At 36.5% G+C, this 22364-nt stretch overlaps 3 protein-coding genes across 3 annotated transcripts; all 3 read left to right on the top strand.

The window, feature by feature from the left end:
- Positions 1-3705: 3705 nt before the first annotated feature.
- On the top strand, positions 3706-5514 carry LOC140770552 (probable xyloglucan endotransglucosylase/hydrolase protein 32). The gene is made up of 4 exons (XM_073111788.1): positions 3706-4053; positions 4148-4248; positions 4356-4573; positions 4910-5514. The coding sequence occupies exons 1-4, from the start codon at positions 3852-3854 to the stop codon at positions 5271-5273; spliced, it is 885 nt and encodes a 294-aa protein (XP_072967889.1). The 5' UTR covers positions 3706-3851; the 3' UTR covers positions 5274-5514.
- A 4299-nt stretch (positions 5515-9813) lies between these two features.
- LOC140770441 (uncharacterized) lies at positions 9814-13457 on the top strand. Its single transcript, XM_073111640.1, has 4 exons — positions 9814-9969; positions 10049-10127; positions 11514-11609; positions 13202-13457. Coding segments are annotated over exons 1-4 (246 nt in total). The 5' UTR covers positions 9814-9967; the 3' UTR covers positions 13271-13457.
- Positions 13458-17544: 4087 nt separating this feature from the next.
- LOC140771097 (ACT domain-containing protein ACR10-like) lies at positions 17545-22056 on the top strand. The gene is made up of 6 exons (XM_073112493.1): positions 17545-17965; positions 18121-18357; positions 18994-19099; positions 20644-20986; positions 21241-21525; positions 21612-22056. Exons 1-6 carry the CDS (start codon positions 17812-17814, stop codon positions 21747-21749), a joined length of 1263 nt encoding a protein of 420 aa, XP_072968594.1. The 5' UTR covers positions 17545-17811; the 3' UTR covers positions 21750-22056.
- The last annotated feature ends 308 nt before the right edge of the window (positions 22057-22364 follow it).

A 22364-nucleotide genomic window follows, 5' to 3' on the forward strand; every position in this document is an offset into this window, starting at 1 on the left:
CCTCTTCCAAAACACAAGAAGAAAGCTATACGATTGAAGGCCCAGCAAGCAATGGAGATGGTCTCCAAAAAGAAGTCGAGTTAATTAACTAACAGGCTTAGAAGACCTTAGCGACGTCCTTGGTGAGGCCAGGGTTGGCACGGCAGAATGCGGCGAACTCATTGAAGTCGATGTAGCCGTCGCCGTCGGTGTCGATCTCGGCCATCATGCGCTGGATCTCGTCGCTCGTCGTCGAACCGAGCGTGCTGAGCGCCTCCCCGAGCTCCGCCGACGAGATCCTCCCGTCGCCGTTCGCGTCGAAGCGCTTGAAGATCCTCTCCATCTCCGGCGTCACATCCCCATCCCCCATCTTGATTAATTTTCTTTAGACTTCAATTCTCTGAGAGAGAGAGAGAGAGAGAGAGAGAGAGAGAGAGAGAGAGTAGGGAAGTGGATGGAGTTGGGAGTGGGGATTTAATCTGGGAGAGATTGTTGGGTCTTCCATTAGAACCGGAGTTTTGTTAGGAGTAGAAAGTTTCTTCCATTTGGTATTATTTTATTTTCCCATGCAAAATGATTGATAATTAATTATTGTACTAATTATTCTTTTCATCCAAACTTAACGGCCTAGAATAGATAATATAAACCCTCTAAACAATTCTTAAAGAGATTTTTCCCACTAAATTAGACATTAAAAATATCATAGATCTTAGTTATCATCTCTCTTGTACGTACCTCTTTTAAATACATAATCATAGAACAAGATATCCCAATCATCTTCAAAATATAAATAAAAATGTATAGCTACTCAAATTACAGAATAATTAATGTCACATGAGTACTACATTAGTACCAACAAAGAGGCAAAGTAAGACAAAGAAGAATTTAGGAGTAGTGTGTTTTTAGGCATAATTATGGAGGGGTGATTTGTAATCTACCCTCGACTTAGATTAAGTTTGTATTAATATGCATAAAGTAACTAAGTTAGCTAGTGCTAAATTAACTGCACTTGCTAAGTTAAAAATGCCAGGTCGGTGAAGGCCCAAACTACCCTGTCACGTTGTCGGCCACTAGACCAGCATTATTTGGGCCTATATTTTTAGCGAGCCCAAATAATGTAGTTTTTAACTTAGAGCGAATTACAAGGCCTAAACTTTTCAAATTGAATATGATCTTGACTTATGGTGGGCCTTTGAGCGTGGCAGCCTGTGACACCTCATTAAAGTTTTGATCGAAATCATATGCCAAAGGTATAAGCAACACAAATGGCTAAGCTGACCCCAAGGAATATTATGGTAATTAGGCAACTCGTCTTATCCACTGATGCATCAGCCTCAAGTTTATCCACTATTGGATAGATATGAGCAAAGGACGACACCTTGTCGATCTTATTCATTCTCTTCTAATTATCTAGAAAAGATATTTGTTAAGGTAATTTAGTAACTATGCTTTCTTTATTATATAAAGAGCTAGAACCCACTACTAAAGTTTAAGTAAATGAAAAGAAGTGAGATTTTATCAAAATAGCTATTCTCTAAGTGTTAGTAAAGACTTTTTTTTTTTACTTTTATATTGACTTTAGTTCAAGGTTTACTTTATCTTACGAAGAAATTAAAGCGTCGCATGAATTGCAAAACGCTAAAAAAACGTTAAGTCTGTGACAAACTGCTATCTTCGTCTTAGAAGCTAGAGTGTTTTTGCAGATCTTTCAATTGTGACGGTCTAGGTATTAAAGACCTCACTCTCATATAAATGTCTTGGATGTTGATCATGATCGGCTTAAGTTCTCTATGGATGTTTGGATGTCATTAGTTTCCGGGGTTTTCTCCACCAAGTTAGTTTATACTGCTCTCTTTAATGGTAACTAGACTAAGCTCTTCCTCGTGGATGAGGACGAGCTCTACTTAGGAAGCTCATCTAGCAATTCTTTTGAATGTTTCATGTGGAGATACCTTATAGGAGCTCTGTTGGTTAACTCAACGGTTAAAAATTTAGCAATGAGTATTCTATTTACATGGATCACTATTTGAATCCCCTCCATGACGAACCTCTCGCCCTCCTAAAAGTGAATGGCATTGCTAACTCCACAAATTGAACTATTATGCTAATTGTCCAAGAATATCTTAAGTGGTTGATTTTATTTTTACCAATAAACATAACATCTTAAGTGTCGATAGTCTTAGACATTTGCTCATTTCTATAAAGCTTAATTTGGCCCACCACTTCAAATTGTGCGTAACTTTGCATTTGGATGTCATTCAGTCTATGGACATCTTTTTCCATATATAAAATAAAAGAAGAAGAAACACGATCTTAATTTAAACCAACCACATCATAATTCACGTCCAACTTTCCAACCAATCGAAGAATATATTTGGATTGACAGATATCACATCGCACCGACTTGAGGTAGGACAAACTAAGTGTCGGCAGGAGAAAGTCCCAACTCTACTGACTTGACTTCAGAGCTTCCTCCATTTGGGTGTGCTTCTTTCTTCTTTCTTTTTTCTTGGCTATGTTGATATTTAAGGGTACTAATACTAAGGCATTAATATAAGAATTCCATCTCGGTGAGTGAGTGTCTAAATAATACGTAGAATATAGATGCGTTGATGTGTATCTGATAATCTATAAAGACAGAACTAATATTTTATATCGGTTTTTGATCTTAATTTAAATTTATTATACTTAAAATATTTAATGGCTAAAGTGTATATGTGCTTATGTGCATCTAATACTAATTTGGCAAAGGGACACACACACACCTTTCTTTGTCCTAGTACGGTTTGCAACGGCTAACCCCAAGACTTATATGCGTCTGGGCTTGGTTCTTCTTGAATGTAGTGGAAAGCAAACTATGGAACTATGCATGTCACCTTCTGTAGCTCCCAAGAGGACATTTCTTTGTCCTTCTCCTAAAACATCTCCAGTTGTTTCCCACACCTTAGACTCATCCCAACGGCTATATGCACTACTCGTACATAGTGATTGCTTGTTTTGGTGTTAATAATGCCCACTTCTTTGAGATTTGACAGTGGGAACTCATTTCTCCTATCAGATTCTTTCTTCTTCTTCTTCTTCTTCTTCATTTTTTTCTACTCGAGTTACTGTTCATATGATCAATGCACCAGCTTATCGTACCCTCCCCCAATCTAACAACGATATGCCTGCAAAATAAAGCGAAGTATAAGAATAATGGAAAGGTCCTTTGCCACAGTAGCAAGGAAGTTTTTTATGAGAGTGTTGCAATAATTTAGGAGAGAGATGTACAAGGTCTTGTGATGGAAAGATGCAAGCTAGCTTGTGAGGAGTCCAGTACACCTAAGCTGAACCAAATTGCCTTTCGCACCAGTCCCCTTTGCCACCACTTGGCCACACTGCTACGTTGGCTTCTTGCATCAATTGAGATGGCCCACAGGCCACAGGAGGTTCAATCTGATAGGTCAAGCAAGCAACCCATCAATGATTGGACTGAGATCCAAATGCACAAGTCTTGGAAAAAAGAAAAGGAGAACAACCCAAGCCCAATGGCTTGAAGTTACCACAGCCAGTGTCCAGTGTGATCTACCCCACACGGCCACCCATCATCAATAGGTCAGGCAGGTTAAAAATGTGAAATGATGGAGGAGTTGGGAGCACATAGGCAGAGTGAGTGCTTGCTCTTTACTGCATTGCTCACCAAACTTTCCCTTGGATTCTTGAGATCCCCATCCCATTCCTTGCCTTAGTTTCTACCCCAACTCTTCTTCTAGCCTTTTTTTTTTGTCTTCATTTTAACCCTCACCCATATCTCTTCCCCTGCTCCTCCTCCTCCTCTCACGCTCCTTCTTAACTTACTATAACCACACACATTGTCACAAGTGTTATCCTTCATGGCTCTCCTCCTCACCCTCCCTTCTCTTCTCCTGCTCTTTCTACACTTGAGCCATGCTCAACCTTCTCCTGGGTACTACCCGAGCTACAGGTTTAGAACTCTGGGGTTCTATCATGGATTCAGAAACCTTTGGGGTCCTCAGCATCAAAGAATCTCTGGAGACCAGTCCTCTGCTACAATATGGCTTGATAGGAACTCAGGTCTATTACCATCTACACTTCTTCTTCCTTTTATCTTTCTTCCTGAATTGCTCCAGAATCTTGATGCAAACGCTTCAACTTCCGACGATTGTAGGTAGTGGATTCAAGTCGAACCGGCCGTTCCGAAACGGATACTTCGGTGCGTCCATCAAGCTTCAACCTGGATACACTGCAGGAGTGATCACAGCATTCTATGTTAGTAAGCTAAATATGTGTAAATACTTATTCTTTCTTACCTACAAGTATTGATATGTTTGTATGATTGGTAACCCAAACCCCCCCAAAAAAATATATATATCAAGCTTTCGAACAACCAGGCGCATCCAGGATTCCACGACGAGGTCGACATCGAGTTCTTAGGGACGACGCCGGGGAAACCATACACATTGCAGACTAATGTATACATCAGGGGCAGCGGCGACGGCAGGATCGTCGGCAGGGAGATGAAGTTCCATCTTTGGTTTGATCCAACTGCGGCATTCCACAATTATGCTATACTATGGAATCCAAATGAGATCGTGTAAGCATCTCCCCCATACTACTGCTCTAGACTTTGGAGAATTTACTATTGGAAGTAGCTGTTGTAGTAAATTAGATTCATACGTTGTAGATATATAGTAAGATTTGTTGTGCTTCTATGGTTGTGCATTAATAGTGGTAAGGAGGTACATGGTCTTGAAAGGGATAGGTTTCGGCTATAAATGAGGATAGATCCTTTTGAGGTACAGAGACAGTACTACGATTAGGTAGCAATTCAAGCATATACTTCTAAAAACATTAAAACCTTTTGTTATTCTCTTTTGCACATGATTCTTTGATTAATTAATGTGATGAATGGTTGGTATACTATACGTAGATTCTACGTCGATGATATACCGATACGGCGATACCCGCGTAAGAGCGTCGCCACATACCCGGTCCGGCCGATGTGGCTCTACGGCTCCATCTGGGACGCATCCTCATGGGCGACGGAGAACGGAAAGTATAAAGCCGACTACCGGTACCAGCCGTTCGTCGCCCAGTTCACCAGATTCATCATCAGAGGATGCTCCCCCTACTCCCCGCCCCGGTGCCACCCGGTGCCCTCGTCACCGTCCGGCGGCGGGCTCAGCTCCAGCCAATACGCCGCCATGCGGTGGGCCCAGAAGCACTACATGGTGTATAACTACTGCAGGGATTCAAAGAGGGACCATTCCTTAACACCAGAGTGCCGGAGCTGAACTGGCTAACATAAAAAGAAGAGCCTTCTCTCAAACACTAGAGTGTCTCCTTTTGCTCATTAATTTCTGCATTTAGTCCTTTATCCAACCCAATTGTAATGTATCTTATCTATCTCAGTGTCTGCAGCTAAGATGCTAGTGGCTGAGATTGGAAAAGAGTGAGAGAGATGTCTTATTATTTGTCAAATATGTTTGTCTGCAATCACTATTGAATAAGTAAACCGTTAGATGGATGGAGTAATGATGTGACATAAAACGTTATTGCTGCTCTTATCTATGTGCTTCATTGCTTTCATGGTATGGCTATACAAAGGTTAATGTTATTGTACACTACTTGTGGATTTGTAGATACTTGGTACAGGGAGGAGAAAGAGAGAGAGAGAGAGAGAGAGAGAGAGAGAGAGAGAGAGAGAGAGAGAGAGAGAGAGAGAGAGAGAGAGAGAGAGAGGAGACCTCCGGGCTTGCACCGACAAGGTGTACTGCAGATGATGCATGGGTCCATGTCATGGATGGAATAGGATCTGATCTTGACTTCTTACCATCATCATGCCAGCAGACTTGTTAATAGTGTATCCCTGTTTGATTGGAAGATAAAAGAAATAAAAGAAAAGTTTATGGTCACTGTAGGTTTCAACACTAAACATTGTTACAAACCTATTTACATGATTAGATAACGTGGACACCACGTAGATATGTCATGGATAATTGCTGCTTTCCAAGATAACAATTTATTTTACAAAAGATTGCTAACTCAATGAGCAATTTTTGGTACTCTAAGCAAATTAAAATTAAAGGATTAATATAGAAATCGCTCGTCTATTGGATGAATTATGTGATGCTAATGCTTTTCCCTACTAAAAATTGTTCACATAGAAAGCGATTTATATTAAACAAACAAAATTGAAGACTCAGACAATGATTTTTTTTTTTGGAAGATCAAAACTCAATTAGTTAGATAATTTGTAACTCACCTACTTGGGTACATTGTTTGGTGTGCAAAAAGTGGTGTCCAAGATGAGGTTACATGACCATTTTATTAAAGGAGACCTCACATGTGAATGAAATCCTTGTAATAAAGTGGTGTAATGACAAAGGAGGCCTCACATGTAGATGGAATGCAATCCTTGTAATAAAGTGTTCATATTAGACAAAGAAGGCCTCACATGTATATGGAAAGAAATCCTTGTAATAGACTGGTGTAATGACTGTCCAAGATGAAGTTCCATGACCATTTTATTAAATTTCACAAATGGCTTTAAAACATAGTAGAAAGAAAGTTAAAAGAGGGATCTGGGGGATTTAACTTACTATTTATACTTATTAAAGGATCAAATAAAAGACACCAATAACCCTACTTATATAATACTTTCTATTGGGTATTTATGAACCAATGGACACCAAGATAACTTGATGGCAAAGTTTTCTCAAAAGAAGAAAAGAAGGATAATTTGATGGCAAAGGGCAAGATTGTTTGGTAAGTAAGCTGACCAAGGATATATTATTCCTGGATATCTCAATTGAGTAACCTAAGAAGCTGTGAAGGGAGATGCTATGTTTCAGTATTCCACTTCATTATTGACAAGGTCTCGCAGGCTTAAGTTCAATGCCCACATAAATAGATCAAAAAGATCAAGTATACTTGGCTTTGCATTCTAAGCAAGTCATTTCTGTGGAAACATAGAAGTGAGTTCAAAATAGAGTTGTTCTGACCAAATTGTGTTTGAAATGCATAAAACAACATGACACATTTCAGGGTTAAAGGTAACAATCTGGACTAATTCATTGTAGTTAGCAAATCAAGCAAACTGAAGCCAAGCCATTTCACATAGTTGACAAATACATATTACTGCAACTTGACCACTGAGCAAAAGCTAACATCATATATTGTCACCGCTGGGAGAATGGGTTTTGGAAAGAGTAAAACTTCAAATCCAAGGAGAAATCTAAGATGATAATGAACTGAAGTGGCAATACAAGAGAAGTGAAACCTTTCTTCCTCAAAAAGATAAGTGAAACTTTTCGTTAGATCAGAAATACTATGAGAATGCAACCGTCCTTGAAATCTGTACTGCAATAAGCAATTACTTAGCATATTATGGCACCATGTGACCTTTCAGAGTAAGCTTAAATGGTGCTAACTGTTGAAATCAGGGGCACTGTGCTCCCCAGTAACTCGGGGACCAATTTTTGTAGCTCATCCACTAGTTGCTCAAAACAAAAGGTTCATTATCTGTACAATTCTTCAAACCAGCCATGAGAATAAAAGGTACGAAGAACTTTATGAGACAACTACTCTACATCACTAATCATGAGAAAAGAGCAAGTCAGATGTCAGCTTTTGTTTCTGGAATCCATGCTAAATACTCTGGTTAGATTTGGAGCTTGCTTCACATGGTTTGTTCTTTTATTAATGAATCAACTAAGATACTTAAAAAAAAACGTACTTTTCTATATCTCTAGTTGAGCCTTCGCTAATGGTGCCATAGAATACAGAAATAAATCTATTGAGTTCAGATTTTTATAGAAGGATGAAATTGCAATGATGGATTTTCTCATAAAAGGGAAAACATACAGTTCTTATGTTGATGGACTAGATGACTAGCCTTAAATAACTTAATCAGAGACAAGGTGGGTTTCATATGGTAATATATGGAAAAATGATAAAAGTTCAGCGTTTACCCCGATGAAAGGAGTTCAGATTTGGACAAGCTATCAAGGGGACTTAAAATAAATAGAAGAGATGAGCAAATGCCATGCCTTGCTATCAAGGGGACTATAAAAAGAGTCATAATGCACGAGCATCACCAAAAGCAGGTCGGACTGCTGCAGATAGAAGAAAAAGAAAGTTGACGACAATGGCAAAGATCCTAGGCCTGTTGTCATGGTGTATTACCATTGGTTGGTATATAGAGGGATGTCAACATTGATATGTTGATTATATGTATATATGAATGACAGTTTGGGGTTTTATAAGTAATCCTTCCTTGCATGCCTTTCCTGTTCTTCAGCAATTAACACAAGAGATGGTCACTCGCTATAAGAAACTTTTCAAAACTGTAAAGAATTCCTTAGTGGTTCTCCAAAATTCCAAGAATACCATCCTGGTAGTTTGTGTGAATCTTCACTTGAATTTACCTGCCGAGTGACTACAGAATATATGCCAATCATGTGAGTATAAGTAAAGCTACATAACTCCATATTGGAAGTTATCAACTTGCAGGAAATTCGGTATGCATCAGATACATTCTTTGTTTCCTTGTTTTTAGACTTTCCCTCATTAGATATATCGTTTTCAATGTATTCTTTTGTTGCCTACTTGTTATGGAAAGATCATGATTCCCAGATCATCCATCATAAAAAGACTTTCCTACTAGTGGATGTGTGGTAGTATGCAATGAGGGTCCAGAGAAACATATGACCATGTGATAAATTTAGTGGTTATATTTGTGGGTCTACCTAAGACTATGACTAGAGAACAAATCATAGAAGTTTGGGTGTCAGACACTCGTCATAGGACCAAATTTACTAAAACAATCATCAGAGAATGGATCATATCAGTGGCTGAGACGTGCTCTATGAGAAATCTCTTGATATATTTTGGCAAACTGCTCCCATTGCATTGTTGATAATTGATTCAAACATCCTCCTAATCGATTAAATTAAGTTCCAAACGTCTCAAATTGCATTATTCAACACAAAATGGTGATACCTACACACATGCTTCACAAGAAAAATAAATAGTTGTAATCAATTTCTGTAAGTTTGACTAGTCACGAGTGTTGTTCTTCAAAAGAAGTATCTTCCGTACGATAAAAGCTACAGTGAAGAATTAAATATTGGTTATATGTGCCAAGAACGAGGACAACAATTCACGGTGGCAAATTAACAAGCAATTGATGTGCAAGACTAAGAACGACAAAACACAGCACAACCCGAAAAAAGAAGAAGAAAAAAACAACTTAATCTCGCAGAACAAAACTACCTTGTTTTAACTCGTGCTGTGTGCGTTTGCTCGTGAAACGAACAAAGATTCAAGCACACGAACTTCACTAGTTTATATGGCAAGCTTAAGGTATATAAGAGGCAAACCGGAAAGCTAGGGCTATATAAGTTTATGGGGATACGAATGGGCCGATACAAGCCCATTGGCCCAAAGGCCCAAAGGCCCAAAGGCCCGACCTGGAAAAGAGCATCATAATGTTATAATTTTGGGTTAAATATAATTTACCCCATTATATTTGGATCAAAATTAATTTACTTCCTAAATTTTACTCATTAGGTATCTCTGCACTTTTAATTAACTTGTAATTATTATTCTTTCTGTCCAAAATTAATGATATTTTATTATCTCTTATTAGTTTAAATAAAAATTACTTTATCCCCTCTAAATATTTATTTTGTACTATTAAATCTATGTGGGCAAGGTGAGTAATAATACGGAACAAAGTTTAGGGGGGGTTAAAATAATTTTAATCCAAATTTAAGGGGCTAAATGCGTATTTAGCCCTGTAGTTTTCGTCACCAAAAAGTAAATAAATAAAAGATAAAGGAATTCTTCGTAAAACCAAGCGTCCAAGCCCCAATACTACTTCCAGATTCGCCTGCGCGTCCCTGGTTCGTTTTCATAGTCTTCTTCTCCTCGCGAAGGGTCAACGAGAGAGATTGAAATCCCAAGGAAGAATACGCTCGCGACAATGGAAAGTGCCATAGATTTCCTCTGATTCCTTCCTTGATTGATTCGATTTGACTAACATGGTGTCCAAATCCGAATTGCAGGTGTGCTTGGCTTGCCTCTTGCCTCTCTTTCTGATCCCGGTGGTCAACGCCTTGCCCTTGCTGTTTCATTTCATCATCGTAAGTTCGATGATCTCTTCCTTCGTCTACCAAAAGACATCTCTGAATTTAATTTACTTCTTTTAATATCCTTGTAAACTGGGTCTTGCTCCATGCGGTATTTTTGAATTTAGGTCATAATTGTACCCAATTTGGGGCATAAATTTTGGATCATTATAGGAAATTAACATGGAGTCTGCTTGATTTGTGATGTCGTGTAAGATAACCAGATTCCGTATGGCTTATGATAATCTTTTAAGTTACCTTTTTCTTTTCTTCTTCGGTAATTTTGCTATACTCAAAGGACGCCTAGGTCTTAGTGGAATCTTATGGTTATAATGTGAACTTGTAGCAATATGTATAATATAGTGATAGCTGAAATTTTAATAGTCCAGAATTCATTGAGCATTGAGTTCGAAGAATCATTTGATAGAGTCAGCAAACTTTTGCATTCAGGTTATCTTCAAGACACCTCTATACCATGAGAACCTTTCAAACTCTTGTTTCAACCATCCACAATTGTCTAATCTATGCAGTTCCTTGTTTAAACTAAGATTAATTTTGATATAAAGATCTTGAATTTGTCTAAAAATTACATGGCACTAATCCAAACATTGTGATACTCTTTGAACTCCATTCATGATCCCTATTCTTTTCTTTCCTCTTCCTGCATGTGTATCCTGTCGTTTTCCATTAACTTTTGATGAAACACTTATCTTACTTTATGTTTGGTTAGTCTATCCCTCACCTCACCACACCCTTATCTTCCATCTGTTTGAAATCCTAGCCTTATGAAGAGCTCAACATGAAAGCCTTTTTCTTTGGTTCAGTTTACAAAGAAGTGCTGATTTTCTTGAAAAAGTTATCATCACATTTACATTTAAATTTAGCTCTTACAGGATAGGTGCATCCTATTTTTCTTATCCTACCCTGATTTTCATTGGACTTGTGAACTTTTACGTCAAGAAGCATGATTTGAGATAAAATATTCTATTGCCTCCTTTGCCTTTACAAACCCTAATTATTACTCACATGACATTTTTGTTCTATGAATTTATTCACAAGTGTGCTAAAACTTGAAAATACATTTATGTGTACCTTCTGAACCTTCTGAATAATGGAGCATATACTTATTTTTGCACAAATGTATATCCTTGATGGCCAACTATATACTTTAGATTATCTGAATCCAAGTAAGTATCAGATTTTTGTTTCCATTGTTTTATTATTTATTTTACCCTACCTATTCAAAAGGATATCCACATTGGATGATCGACTACGACCTCACTATATGATGTGGCCATCATGATGTAATCACCATGAGTGGTAGTTTGTAAGCTTTTTCTCTTTCCTATGAGATTCCATTCTAGACTATCTATGACCATATGTTTCATACAATATATGCAGAGCAAAGTGTATCGGCTATTTGGATGGGAATATAGGAAGCCTGTCAGAGCCCCACCTGCTTGTCCATACAAGCCTGTAGCACAGAAGAATGTCGAAGTAAGTTCTACATCCATGCTCTTTTCCCTCTTAAGATTTGTACAAGCAGATCTTTCATTGGCTACATTCTGTCATTTCCCGTAAGTTGATAAACTTGTTTAGTTTTCCTCTCTTTTTTTTCCCTTCACACAAATAAAAATAGAAGACTTCATTTCATAATCCAAAGTTTATTCTTAAATGCTGCGTAGATATGATTGTAATCAGATCAAGTGTCAGACTAGTTGATTCCAAGGTCAATATTATTCATATGGAACATAGAAAATATTGTAAAGCCATTCATACTAAAGTGCAAATGGATAATAAAAACTTTTTCATATTTTGGTGTATAAGCATTGATGTTGTAATATCGAAAATTATTATTTCATAATTTTATTGCAGTACAAAACAAAAAATGGTAATCTTGACAAAATAATTGAACATGTGAATGTTTTTTATTTCCTTCAAGTTTTGGAATAATCTTCTGGTTCATCTCTTTAGCTATTTTAGCTGCAATGATGAGTGGAATTCCCTGAACCTTTTCTTTACCTCTTTGTATTATATAGACTCCAAGCATAAGAAATTTCTAACTTTCTTATAGGTAACTAGGTCTCTTGCCTAGTACCAATCTTAAGGAGTTGATCTGTTGGCAATAGGACTTTTGCTGTTAATCAAAGTTTTACTAATTCTATGGAGTATCCTTCCTAATGATTTGATGGGAAAATATTGATGATCATGTTGTTTGTGGGGGTGATGGGCGTGATGATGTCAACGAATTGGCATTTTATTAATTTATTTGGATTATATATGCTGATGCTTTTAAATTAAAAAAAGGTACATATCTGAAGACTTGAGTTTCGGAAATGTTAATGTGGATTGAAACTGAGTGGTCACTTTTTTGGCTTGTTATCAAGATTTTGATAATAGTCTTCACTAGAGAATCCAAACTTTCTAACTCTCCCATGATACAACATAGCATGACATGCTGACTTATGCTGATGTAAACATGAAACATGACCTAAACTTCTAAGAAACATTAATTTTTATATACCATTTGTTTTTCTACTGGATAGCAGAACATCTAAACCTGAACACTTTTGGCTACTGGAGTATTATTAGTTTTGTTCTGAAGATTTGAGGTGATATAATGCTTGTTTGTTAGTGTTCAAATTGTTAATAGATCAGAGAGTTCTTATCTAGGTTGCAACTTGTCGTTAGAGTTGTCTTGTGACAAGGCCACCTCAAGTGATAAAACATTCAATTACTTCTGCAATACTGCTTTATGAAGCAACTGGTTGGTATGGATCACCATACCGGCTGTCATTTTCATCCTTAATTTCATGCCCATGTCAACCAACATGCTAAGCTTGATTTCAGCTAATTCATTTGTCGTAGCCTGGTGGATTTACTTCCCTCACTTTCTAAGCCTATGCAGGGCCTGTTGACTTTCCTAATTCCATTTTCTTCTCATAAAATGAATCTAATTTCATTATCTTGCCTTTTTGTACTTGGCTCTTTCTATCTTAATTTCTCCTCTCCTCAATTAGAAGAACTAAAAATATTTTACATCAAGATTTTGCTTTATTAATAATTTATGTCTCTTTGGATCTATGCAGGGTGGTACTGAGGCAAAGGTGGTAACAAAACCGCATGAAGCTATTGTAGACGGTGATAAAGGAGAATGAAGCTGCATGTAATACAGATTTAGTTTGCTATTGTGCAAGTCCTTGAAATATGTTCGTGTTAGAACAAATTTATCATAAGTGTAGTTTCTGGATACCTTAAGAATTCCTTGCAAGTTGCGACATGATTAAACGTTTTAAGAGATGTCTTTTTTAAGAAATATAGTATTTTGGACTGGATTGGCTTGGCAATGAGTTTCTGATTATGTACAATGTACATATATATATCGTCTGATTTGTGATAAATATCTTTTATTTGCAAGTTAACTCTTTTATTTATAAATAGCATTCAAACATCACTCTCATTTTAGAAATGTCAACCTGTATAACTTTAAATTATGCATATTTTTTTATTTAGGAATGTGATAAAATGTGTAGAAATTCGTTATTCACATTTAAGGTTTACACACCAATTAAACGAGTCATATACATGAATATAAAATGGATTATAAACAGGTTAACAAATAGGTTAGTTCAATTTATGAGTTATTTATATTATACATAAATTTATTTGCATGGAGTAGGTTGAACTTAAATGAGTTTAACGATCAAAATAATAAACACTAAAATATAACCGGTTCAACAATTTGTCTGGTGAGAGCCAATTCACTTATGATTCAAATTTAATTATATTATAAATCCATTAATAATTAACACCCTCGCCAAGGTCCGGCTTTTCAAATCTCACACGTACTCTTTGGAATAAGAGACCATCAACCATCTATTCTTTCACTCTCGTGTGACATTCACCCTTTAGGACTTCATGAGATCAACCTCAATGGGTAATCTCAGTTTTGAGAACAAATGGTCGGAAGGTCTCTAGCTCTGCGAAGGTGAGAGGATGCCTAATAAAGATAAAACTTGGCTCCACGGGTGCATGATTGTTCTCCTTTGGAGCATTTAGAAATACAAAAATCGTGTTCATTTTAATAATGATTGAGAAGAAATCAAGAAGGTTTGGCTTCATATTCTATCCCTAACTAATGCTTATCATGACCAATTAAATGTCGGAAGCATAAAACCAATCCTTACTCCTAAAGTAGCTATGCACTGGGAACCTCTTCCTATTGAGTGGATAAAGATTAATTGTGATGGTTCATTTGTGAATAGTGTGGAAGCCGGAAGAGATTGGATTCATCGTCCGACAACTTGATGGAACTGTATCTCTTACAGGCGTAGATGTGGACAGTACAATTCGCCTATTAGTGCATGAGGCATCGACAATAAAGGAAGGCGCTGATTAGTATTCAACAAAACAATTACACCAACTTATGGATTGAGACTGACTCTTCCACCCTTGTCGGCATTTTGCAAGGTAGCAAGAAACCACACGGGTCCTTAATATCCACTATCAACGATATTATTCACCTAACTAATAATTATGATAATTATAAAGTTAGTCACACTTATGGAGAAGCCAACCGAGCTACGAACTGGCTAACTAACCACGGTATAGAAGCTTAGGTTTCGGGTGTACTTGAGATGAGAAATATCCTCTAGAGCTTAGACATATTTTAGTCTCCGATACTTAAGGGGACGTTCAGTTAATCTATAAAATCCTTTTCTTTTATTTATAAATAAAAAGAAAAATCTCACACGTACACCTAAAAGTTTCCTCTGTATAATCTTGCTCCATCTCCAAGCCCACTACTGACAGGAACTAAATCCAACACATGAATCTAGCTTAGATATTGGCATAATAAATATCAATTTAATACTGCTGCTCTCATCACAGCCCTCCATCTGTAATCCAACGGCCCTTACCGATCAATACGAGGCCCATCCATTTTCCTAGGCCTTAAATCTATTCCTTTCAATCACCTTCACCTGCCTCATAATTATTTCACCATCAACCAAGAAAGAACTCAACTTTGAAGGAAAGCTACCCAAATCTATTAAACTTTGCTTATTATAGCACTTTATGAGATTATCTTTTTTCCTTCTCTTTTTTTTCCTTAATTTTTTACTCCAAGCAATAGTTGTGCAATATTAGGCCTGAAGATGGATAAGATCAAAGCAAAAGGATATGATCAATATATATAATATAATCCAAGCTTCAATCTGATGTACATTTTGGGCCCCACCCATTGTCTGCCTCCATGACAATGCCATTGAAGACCAAATAAAGATTCCATGCAAAGGTTGAATGCTTCCTTATAAAATTGTCATTTTGGAAGCCATGATAGTAACGTTACCAACTTTTGAATAGTTTTAATTTCTACTCTTTGTGTTTGTTTCTTGAAGCAAAAATACCTAACCTTCCATGTCACAGAGAGATATAAAAATAGATAGGATTAGTATATGAGATCTGAATTCAGGACCTTGCATAATTTATTTTTCTTTATTTAATTTACCAGTTTAGATTAATTTTTTTTTATTAATAGCTTAAGCGTTTAGAGATTCGATGAATTAAGCACAGAGTTTTGAGTTTAATTTCTCGCAGATGTATTTATTTCCTTGGAATTGATACTCTTAATATACGACTATGTTTATTTCTTCTAATAATAACATTATATTTTAGGTTGAAAAATAATGGGTGAGTTGTTGCAAATTAACCTAATCGAGATTGAGATAATTAACATACTAAGTACTTACTACAGCTCTTATAATAAATGGATTTGAAAAGTAACCGTGTACTTAAAAAATTAATATCCATAAAGTCTTTTAATTTATTTTTCCAAAAGCCATTTACTAGTGGAGATTAGGGGATTGAAAGAAGCTTTAGTTGGTACTTATTGTACTAATTCATTATCCTTAATTAATCAACACTGCTTCCTTATAGTTAGGCTTGGAGACAGACCTCAATAATTTACACAAGAACATATATTAAAGTATATGAGCAGAATTTAATCTTTTATCCTTGTCCTAATATGAAACATTAGGTAAATATTGTTGTACAGCCATTAAAAAAGATTAAGTGATCTAATGGGTATTTAAGCATGTGTTGCATTATATTATGGATGAGTAGGATTTCTTAGGTGGCAATGCTAAAATAATTGTGGGTTTTTTTTTATAATAATAACTATTATTTTTCGCGTATAGAATTATTACACTATAATCCTAATTCAACCATTAGAAATACTCATAAAATAGTGTAATATCTGTAAAAGAAAATATATATGCATTTAATGACAAATTAATTTTCTAACTAAGATCAGAGTTTTTACCAAAGACTTTTTTTATTAATTTTTTTTTAAACCGAAAGAGACTATCTCTCAAACTTATTCTATTCGTAGTAGCCCAAACAAAAATGCTATACTAAACAGTGTTTTTATTATCAAATAAATTTTTTTAACTACTAATAGATTAAACTAAAAGAATTTATATACATAAAACGTTGATATGTTCAGTGATCTAGACCAAACTTAATTAACATTTTTTCTTAGAAATAAAGTGTTAATTAGTTTAATATTTTTATTAAGACTATGGTAAATTAGACCCCATTTTAATAGTCTATTTTGGTAAAAATAAATAGTAAGGAGGGCTAGTTTGGTCAAAAACTCCTAAAATCATCATTTTGACGTATAAGGTGGCGAGACAAAGCAATTAGTCGAGTAGTGAGTTACTTATATATCGTGAAATTCTCCTGGCAAACGATATATTGCGTGTCACGTAGACCGCAGGAACCGCTGATGACAAAAGTGCGGAGCTTTAGAGACCATCCACGTGGACTGCGCTAATCTAAATTATTAAAAAGTTAAGTGAAGTGATTACATTCTAATGACTATATATAGACAGGTGGAATTCCTCCTGGATTATTCTTCACATAGAATCTAGTGCCCACCTAACTCGAATGGACGATCCCTCTCTTTCCACATTTACGTTTAGAATTTCTTTCAGTAAAAAAGTAAATTTATCATCTTAAAGGGCGTCAAATTGCTTTCAATATCCAAAAGATATCTGGAATCAATCTAGTAATAAGGACAACTATAATATTTAGAGGATGTCCTGGTTTATATAGCATCAAATATAGAAAGATTGTTAGATTAGAGTCAACGCAATTCTAATTAGCTCAGTTGTTCTAACTTGGTTATCGGAGAGAGTTGGGCACTTGAGCTTATTATCCAAACTATAACATGTGGACTCTATAATTATTTTTAAAGAAAGAAGAAGTTTTTACTATGATAATTTAGATTATTTCCTTTACTTCAAAGTTCAAAATCCAAAAGAAAAAGGAAAAGAAGGAAAAGTTAGATTATTCCCTATTGAAGTACTTAATTTGTCCTATGTAATCGATCGTTTTCTCGGCTGTTCTTTCTTTGTTTCCATATCTCACGGGGAGACCACAAGTGGAGACAAGAACTCCACTCCTGTGCTCTTCTTCTTAATTATTATTTTTTTGTTCCATTTATTAGTATTAGTTTTGTTGAGGGAAAAGCAAACTTGGAGATTTCAAGAGACCACAACAAGCAGCCTGGTGGTCTTCTTATTTTGGAACACTTCCCACCACCCAGGAGCCAGGAGCTGAGAGGAAAATGGTACAGAAGGAGAGGGGCAAGCAGAAAGGAATGCCTTTCGATGTAGAGTAGAAGAGGAAGAAGGAGATGGGTATCCCAAGCGACGATGTAGTACTAATCCGGCACCCGGAGAGAGCTGGAGAGCCAAGCGAGATCACCGTCAGTTGCCCCGACAAGACCGGCCTTGGATGCGACCTCTGCCGTGTGATCCTCCTCTTCGAGCTGAGCATTGTCAGGGGAGGTAAGAAACTAAAAACCCAACTCGACCCTTTTGTTAGAAACTCGATTTTGATGCGTCAAAAGGTGAACCCACCTCGCTATTCTTCGAAGTCTCTTGAAATTTGTTACAAAAGAGCATTCTTTTTTCTCTTTCCCCCAACCCTTCGGTTGTTGTAGATGTGAGCACGGATGGCAAGTGGTGTTACATAGTGTTTTGGGTGGTGGGGAGAGGAAGGAAGGCGACGAGGTGGGGATTGTTGAAGAAGAGGCTGTTGGGTGTTTGCCCGCTAGTATTGCTACCGTTGGGGATTGAGAGCTACTACTCTAAACAGCAGGATGTGATGGGGAATGCGCAGCAAACTCAAGTGTTTCTGCTTAAGTTCTCCTGCTATGATAGAACTGGTCTCTTACATGGTAAGTTCTTGCTTCTCTTCGTCCTAGCTATTATTCTTGTCGAGTTTTGCCTTGTGAATGTTTAAGCTTACCACTTGATGGAAATGTTTTGCTTGGTTTGAGAATTAACGTATGTTCACTAGGGTGCTATATTGATTGGTTTATTATCTTTGTTCATTTGGATCCATGTTCAAAGATCTCTTGGAACTTCTTGTAGTTCCAAGTATTTACCAGTTTTGAGAATTTAAAGTCTTAAGAGTAATCGCTTTTTTGCGGAATAGCTTACTCGCACTGTTCATTTTAAGTTCTCTGACTGATAAGTCTTTCTTTCCTGTTCTTTTGTATTTGCAAAACTTTGAAGTATTAGCATTTGTAATTGTAAAATACTTGGGTTATTAGGTGTGAAAGAATTTCTTTGTTGGCAAAGAAAAGATGTTAAAGATCTCTGTCTACCCAATGGAACAGAAACATGCCTGCAAATTCAATATTCGCTACCATATTATAGACTAGATTAATCCAAATTTATGCCATACTCTTTCCTTGCACAGATTTTGATTCAATTAATCTCTTTCAAGTGTTGCTATGAGTAGGATAAGGTTTTTGTCCTTGAAAGAAAAATCTATTAGAAGATATTTGTTTATATGTGGATCTTGACAGATGTGACCCAAGTACTATGTGACCTCGAGCTCACAATCAGAACGGTGAAGGTTTCCGTCACACCTAATGGGAGAGTTATGGACCTCTTCTTCATCACCGATAACAGGTATCATAATATCAATTAAACATTATACTCTTTGGACTGGACCACATGACAATAACATTTGTTTTCTACTTTTCTCTGAACATATTTTTTGTTAGCGTCCAAGCTAATCGATCTGCTGATATTTTGGATGTCTACATTTTTTTAAAATTTATTTTGTGGGTTGGAGGTGGTTGCTTTAGCTGGATTTGACTCAAACTAATTCATCCATTGTGTGCTGTAGTGTTGATATTGTGTCAACCATTTGGGGGCTATTGACAAGATGGGCAAATCTGACTGTAAAAATATTTTGAGGATTTTGAATCGATAGCATATAAGATCCTTTTGTTAGAGGTCCTATGTTTCCAATAGGCTTGAGTACCTCATATGTGGAAGATGAGATCTAGTTTTGACATCCTCAATGATTTGTAACTTTTATTCTTAATCTCTATCACTGTTGCATTCGTGTCATTTTCTGACAATTGTTCTGAAGTTTGCTATGTTTTAAATAGCTTGCTGAGGGATATTTGAATATCTCTTTCTCCATGCATATCTTCCCTTGTGTTGTCCATGAAACAAATCAAAGATCTTCCACAAGAAAATACTTGACAAAGTAATAGTTCCTAGACAGTAAGAATTATGTATACTGATGTATGGACAGTATACAATTGCACATTCACTGATTCAAAAGTAATTCTGTATGTATATTTTCTCAAATGCCGGAATAAATATTTCAATATGTATTCCTTCCACATCATATGTTATCTCTTAGTTCATTTACAGTAGTGTGAAGGCTTCAAGACTTATTTAAAACAGGAAGGTGCTATAAGCCTATGATTAATCCAACGATATGATTAAAAAAAGGCTCATGCAGACTTAGTTTGTAGTATATGAACTCTGAGAAGAGCATTTAACAATTTGATTTTTTAGGTAACTAATTATTAACTCTGAGAATAGTTAATATAAAACCATAAGAAGCTATGCTCAAGAGATTTTCACCTTTATTGTTTATTGCAGCGTATTTCGTGCTGGTTCAAACGCCCTAATCATCTTATACTTTTCATCTTTATCATGATGCTGCCTAGGGTGACTCTAATATCCACATATACATTTATAACAAGTGTCGCTTTTAGTAGAAGGCAACCATTAGCAAACTTTTGCCCATTCAAACTATCTTTATCTACTCTTTTATACATTTATAACAAGTGTCGCTTTTAGTAGAAGGCAACCATTAGCAAACTTTTGCCCATTCGAACTATCTTTATCTACTCTTTTCATAGATATAACATTCCTACATTTTGTTGAATAAACCGGTTTGATTTTTGTGTAGACACTGCTACTATTCTTTTTCTTTACCTCCTTTTTTTTTTTCCTTTTATGTTTCATAGATTAACTTGGTATGATATTTTACATATATCCAACTTTTTGATCCTTAATAGTGGATAAAATTTTCCTCGGCATACGTATCGAATGCCATTGTTTTATGACTTCTGAATTTAATGGGCTTTCTTCAGTATCTACGTATTACTGACTGAGATTATATTATTATAATATGTACATTGGATCAGGGAACTTCTTCACACAAAGAGCAGAAAGGATGAGGCATGTGATCAACTGAGGACAGTTTTAGGTGACTGCATGACAAGTTGTGAAATTGAATTGGCTAGTGAAGATATGTCTGCTTGTCTTCAAGCTTCTTCCTCTCTTCCCCCTACGATCACAGAACAGATGTTTAGCCTAGAGCTTCAAGAAGCGCCATCTGGCAGGCCATCTCGTTTCGTGTCTGATAGTGTATCCATCACGATGGATAACTCTCTAAGTCCCGGTCATACGCTTATACAAATCCAGTGTGGTGACCGCAAGGGCATATTGTATGACATCATGAGGACTCTAAAGGATTACAACATCCAGGTAAATACTTAAAAAATATCGAAGAGGAACCAAGAAAGCTTGACAAAACCTGAGGGCTATAATCATGTTTTGGCTAGTTAAGATGATTGGACCGTAGTTGATTGGGCCACAAGGGCATGTTTATATTCTGAAACCTAAACCAGGCAATAAGATTATTATCACAGTTTTGCTTTTAATCAGCTAAATCTTAGCACTACTTTCCTGTTATTTTTATTCTTATTTTAAACTGAGATACAAAACCATTTCCTTGTCAGATTTCTTATGGTCGATTTTACACCAGCCAAAATGGGAATTGCGACATAGATTTGTTTGTGATACAAAAGGACGGGAAGAAGATGATTGACTCACACAAACAGAAGGCATTATGTTCTCGCCTGAGAATGGAGCTATTCCAACCGCTCCGTGTAAATCTGGTCAACCGAGGGCCTGACACAGAGCTTTTAGTAGCAAACCCAGTTGAATTATCCGGCAAGGGCCGGCCCCTTGTTTTCTATGACATCACCTTTGCTCTCAAATTGCTCGATACTCGCATCTTTTTGGTATGCCTTTGGCCAGTGATGACTTAAGTTGAAAGTTACATATACTGTTTATAACATATCATTAACATTTGAATCTGGATATCCAGGCAGAGATCGGGAGGCATCTCATCGGTGGTCGGGAGTGGGAAGTTTACCGTGTCCATCTTGGCGATGATCATGAACTCTCTGCCTCAAGAAATAAGATTGTGAATGGAGTGATAAAGATGCTAATGGGCTGGAACTGATCTATATCGGCTTACAGCTAATCTGTTTCTAAATATTATCGGTGATGACTCTCTTCTGTTCACTCATTGTACAGTGTGCTAAATGCTGAACTTTTCCTACTATCTTTATACTGGAGATCACAGGGCAAGCTGAATTGTTTTGCTTGCCTTATCTATTTCATAGAGAGGAGTAGATAAAGAGAGAGAGAGAGAGAGAGAGAGAGAAAGAAGAATGAATGTAAATTATGTAACTATACTGTTGTACCTTTGTAGTAGGAAAAATATCAACCTATCTGAGATCAAAAGAGCACTTGGTTGAACTTTGAATGTGACTCAATGACATTGAGACAATGGCTGTTCGCTAATGACAGTAACAAGCTAACACACAGAAGGTCCTCTCAACCAACCAAAGAAGACAGCTCAAATATACAGTTGGAATAATCTTTTAGCACCCCTGTTAACAGTTAAACTCTCTCTTTTTGGGGGGTAAAAGTAAACCCCTTTATTCCAGAAAAAGAGATGCCAAACGTGTGTTATCTCATTAAGATGACAAAAAATGTGATTAATTTATGTTTGTCGTGTTGTTTTATATCTCAGCTTTTAGTTAAGATAAAGAAGACCAAGATAACCAGATTC

This window comes from Typha angustifolia, chromosome 11, assembly GCF_048772165.1.
Source record: "Typha angustifolia cultivar Huaian chromosome 11, ASM4877216v1, whole genome shotgun sequence".
NCBI classification, from domain to species: domain Eukaryota; kingdom Viridiplantae; phylum Streptophyta; class Magnoliopsida; order Poales; family Typhaceae; genus Typha; species Typha angustifolia.

Bases quoted from the DNA above. Each gene is read 5' to 3' on its own strand.
- LOC140770441 (XM_073111640.1), top strand. The intron at 10,128-11,513 runs GTAAGTTCGATG...CAATATATGCAG, and splicing joins TGCTGTTTCATTTCATCATC to AGCAAAGTGTATCGGCTATT. The intron at 11,610-13,201 runs GTAAGTTCTACA...GGATCTATGCAG, and splicing joins TAGCACAGAAGAATGTCGAA to GGTGGTACTGAGGCAAAGGT.
- LOC140770552 (XM_073111788.1), top strand. From the start codon at position 3,852: ATGGCTCTCCTCCTCACCCTCCCTTCTCTTCTCCTGCTCTTTCTACAC. The intron at 4,054-4,147 runs GTCTATTACCAT...CGACGATTGTAG, and splicing joins ATGGCTTGATAGGAACTCAG to GTAGTGGATTCAAGTCGAAC. The intron at 4,574-4,909 runs GTAAGCATCTCC...TACTATACGTAG, and splicing joins TGGAATCCAAATGAGATCGT to ATTCTACGTCGATGATATAC.
- LOC140771097 (XM_073112493.1), top strand. From the start codon at position 17,812: ATGGGTATCCCAAGCGACGATGTAGTACTAATCCGGCACCCGGAGAGA. The intron at 19,100-20,643 runs GTATCATAATAT...ACATTGGATCAG, and splicing joins TTCTTCATCACCGATAACAG to GGAACTTCTTCACACAAAGA. The intron at 20,987-21,240 runs GTAAATACTTAA...TTTCCTTGTCAG, and splicing joins TAAAGGATTACAACATCCAG to ATTTCTTATGGTCGATTTTA.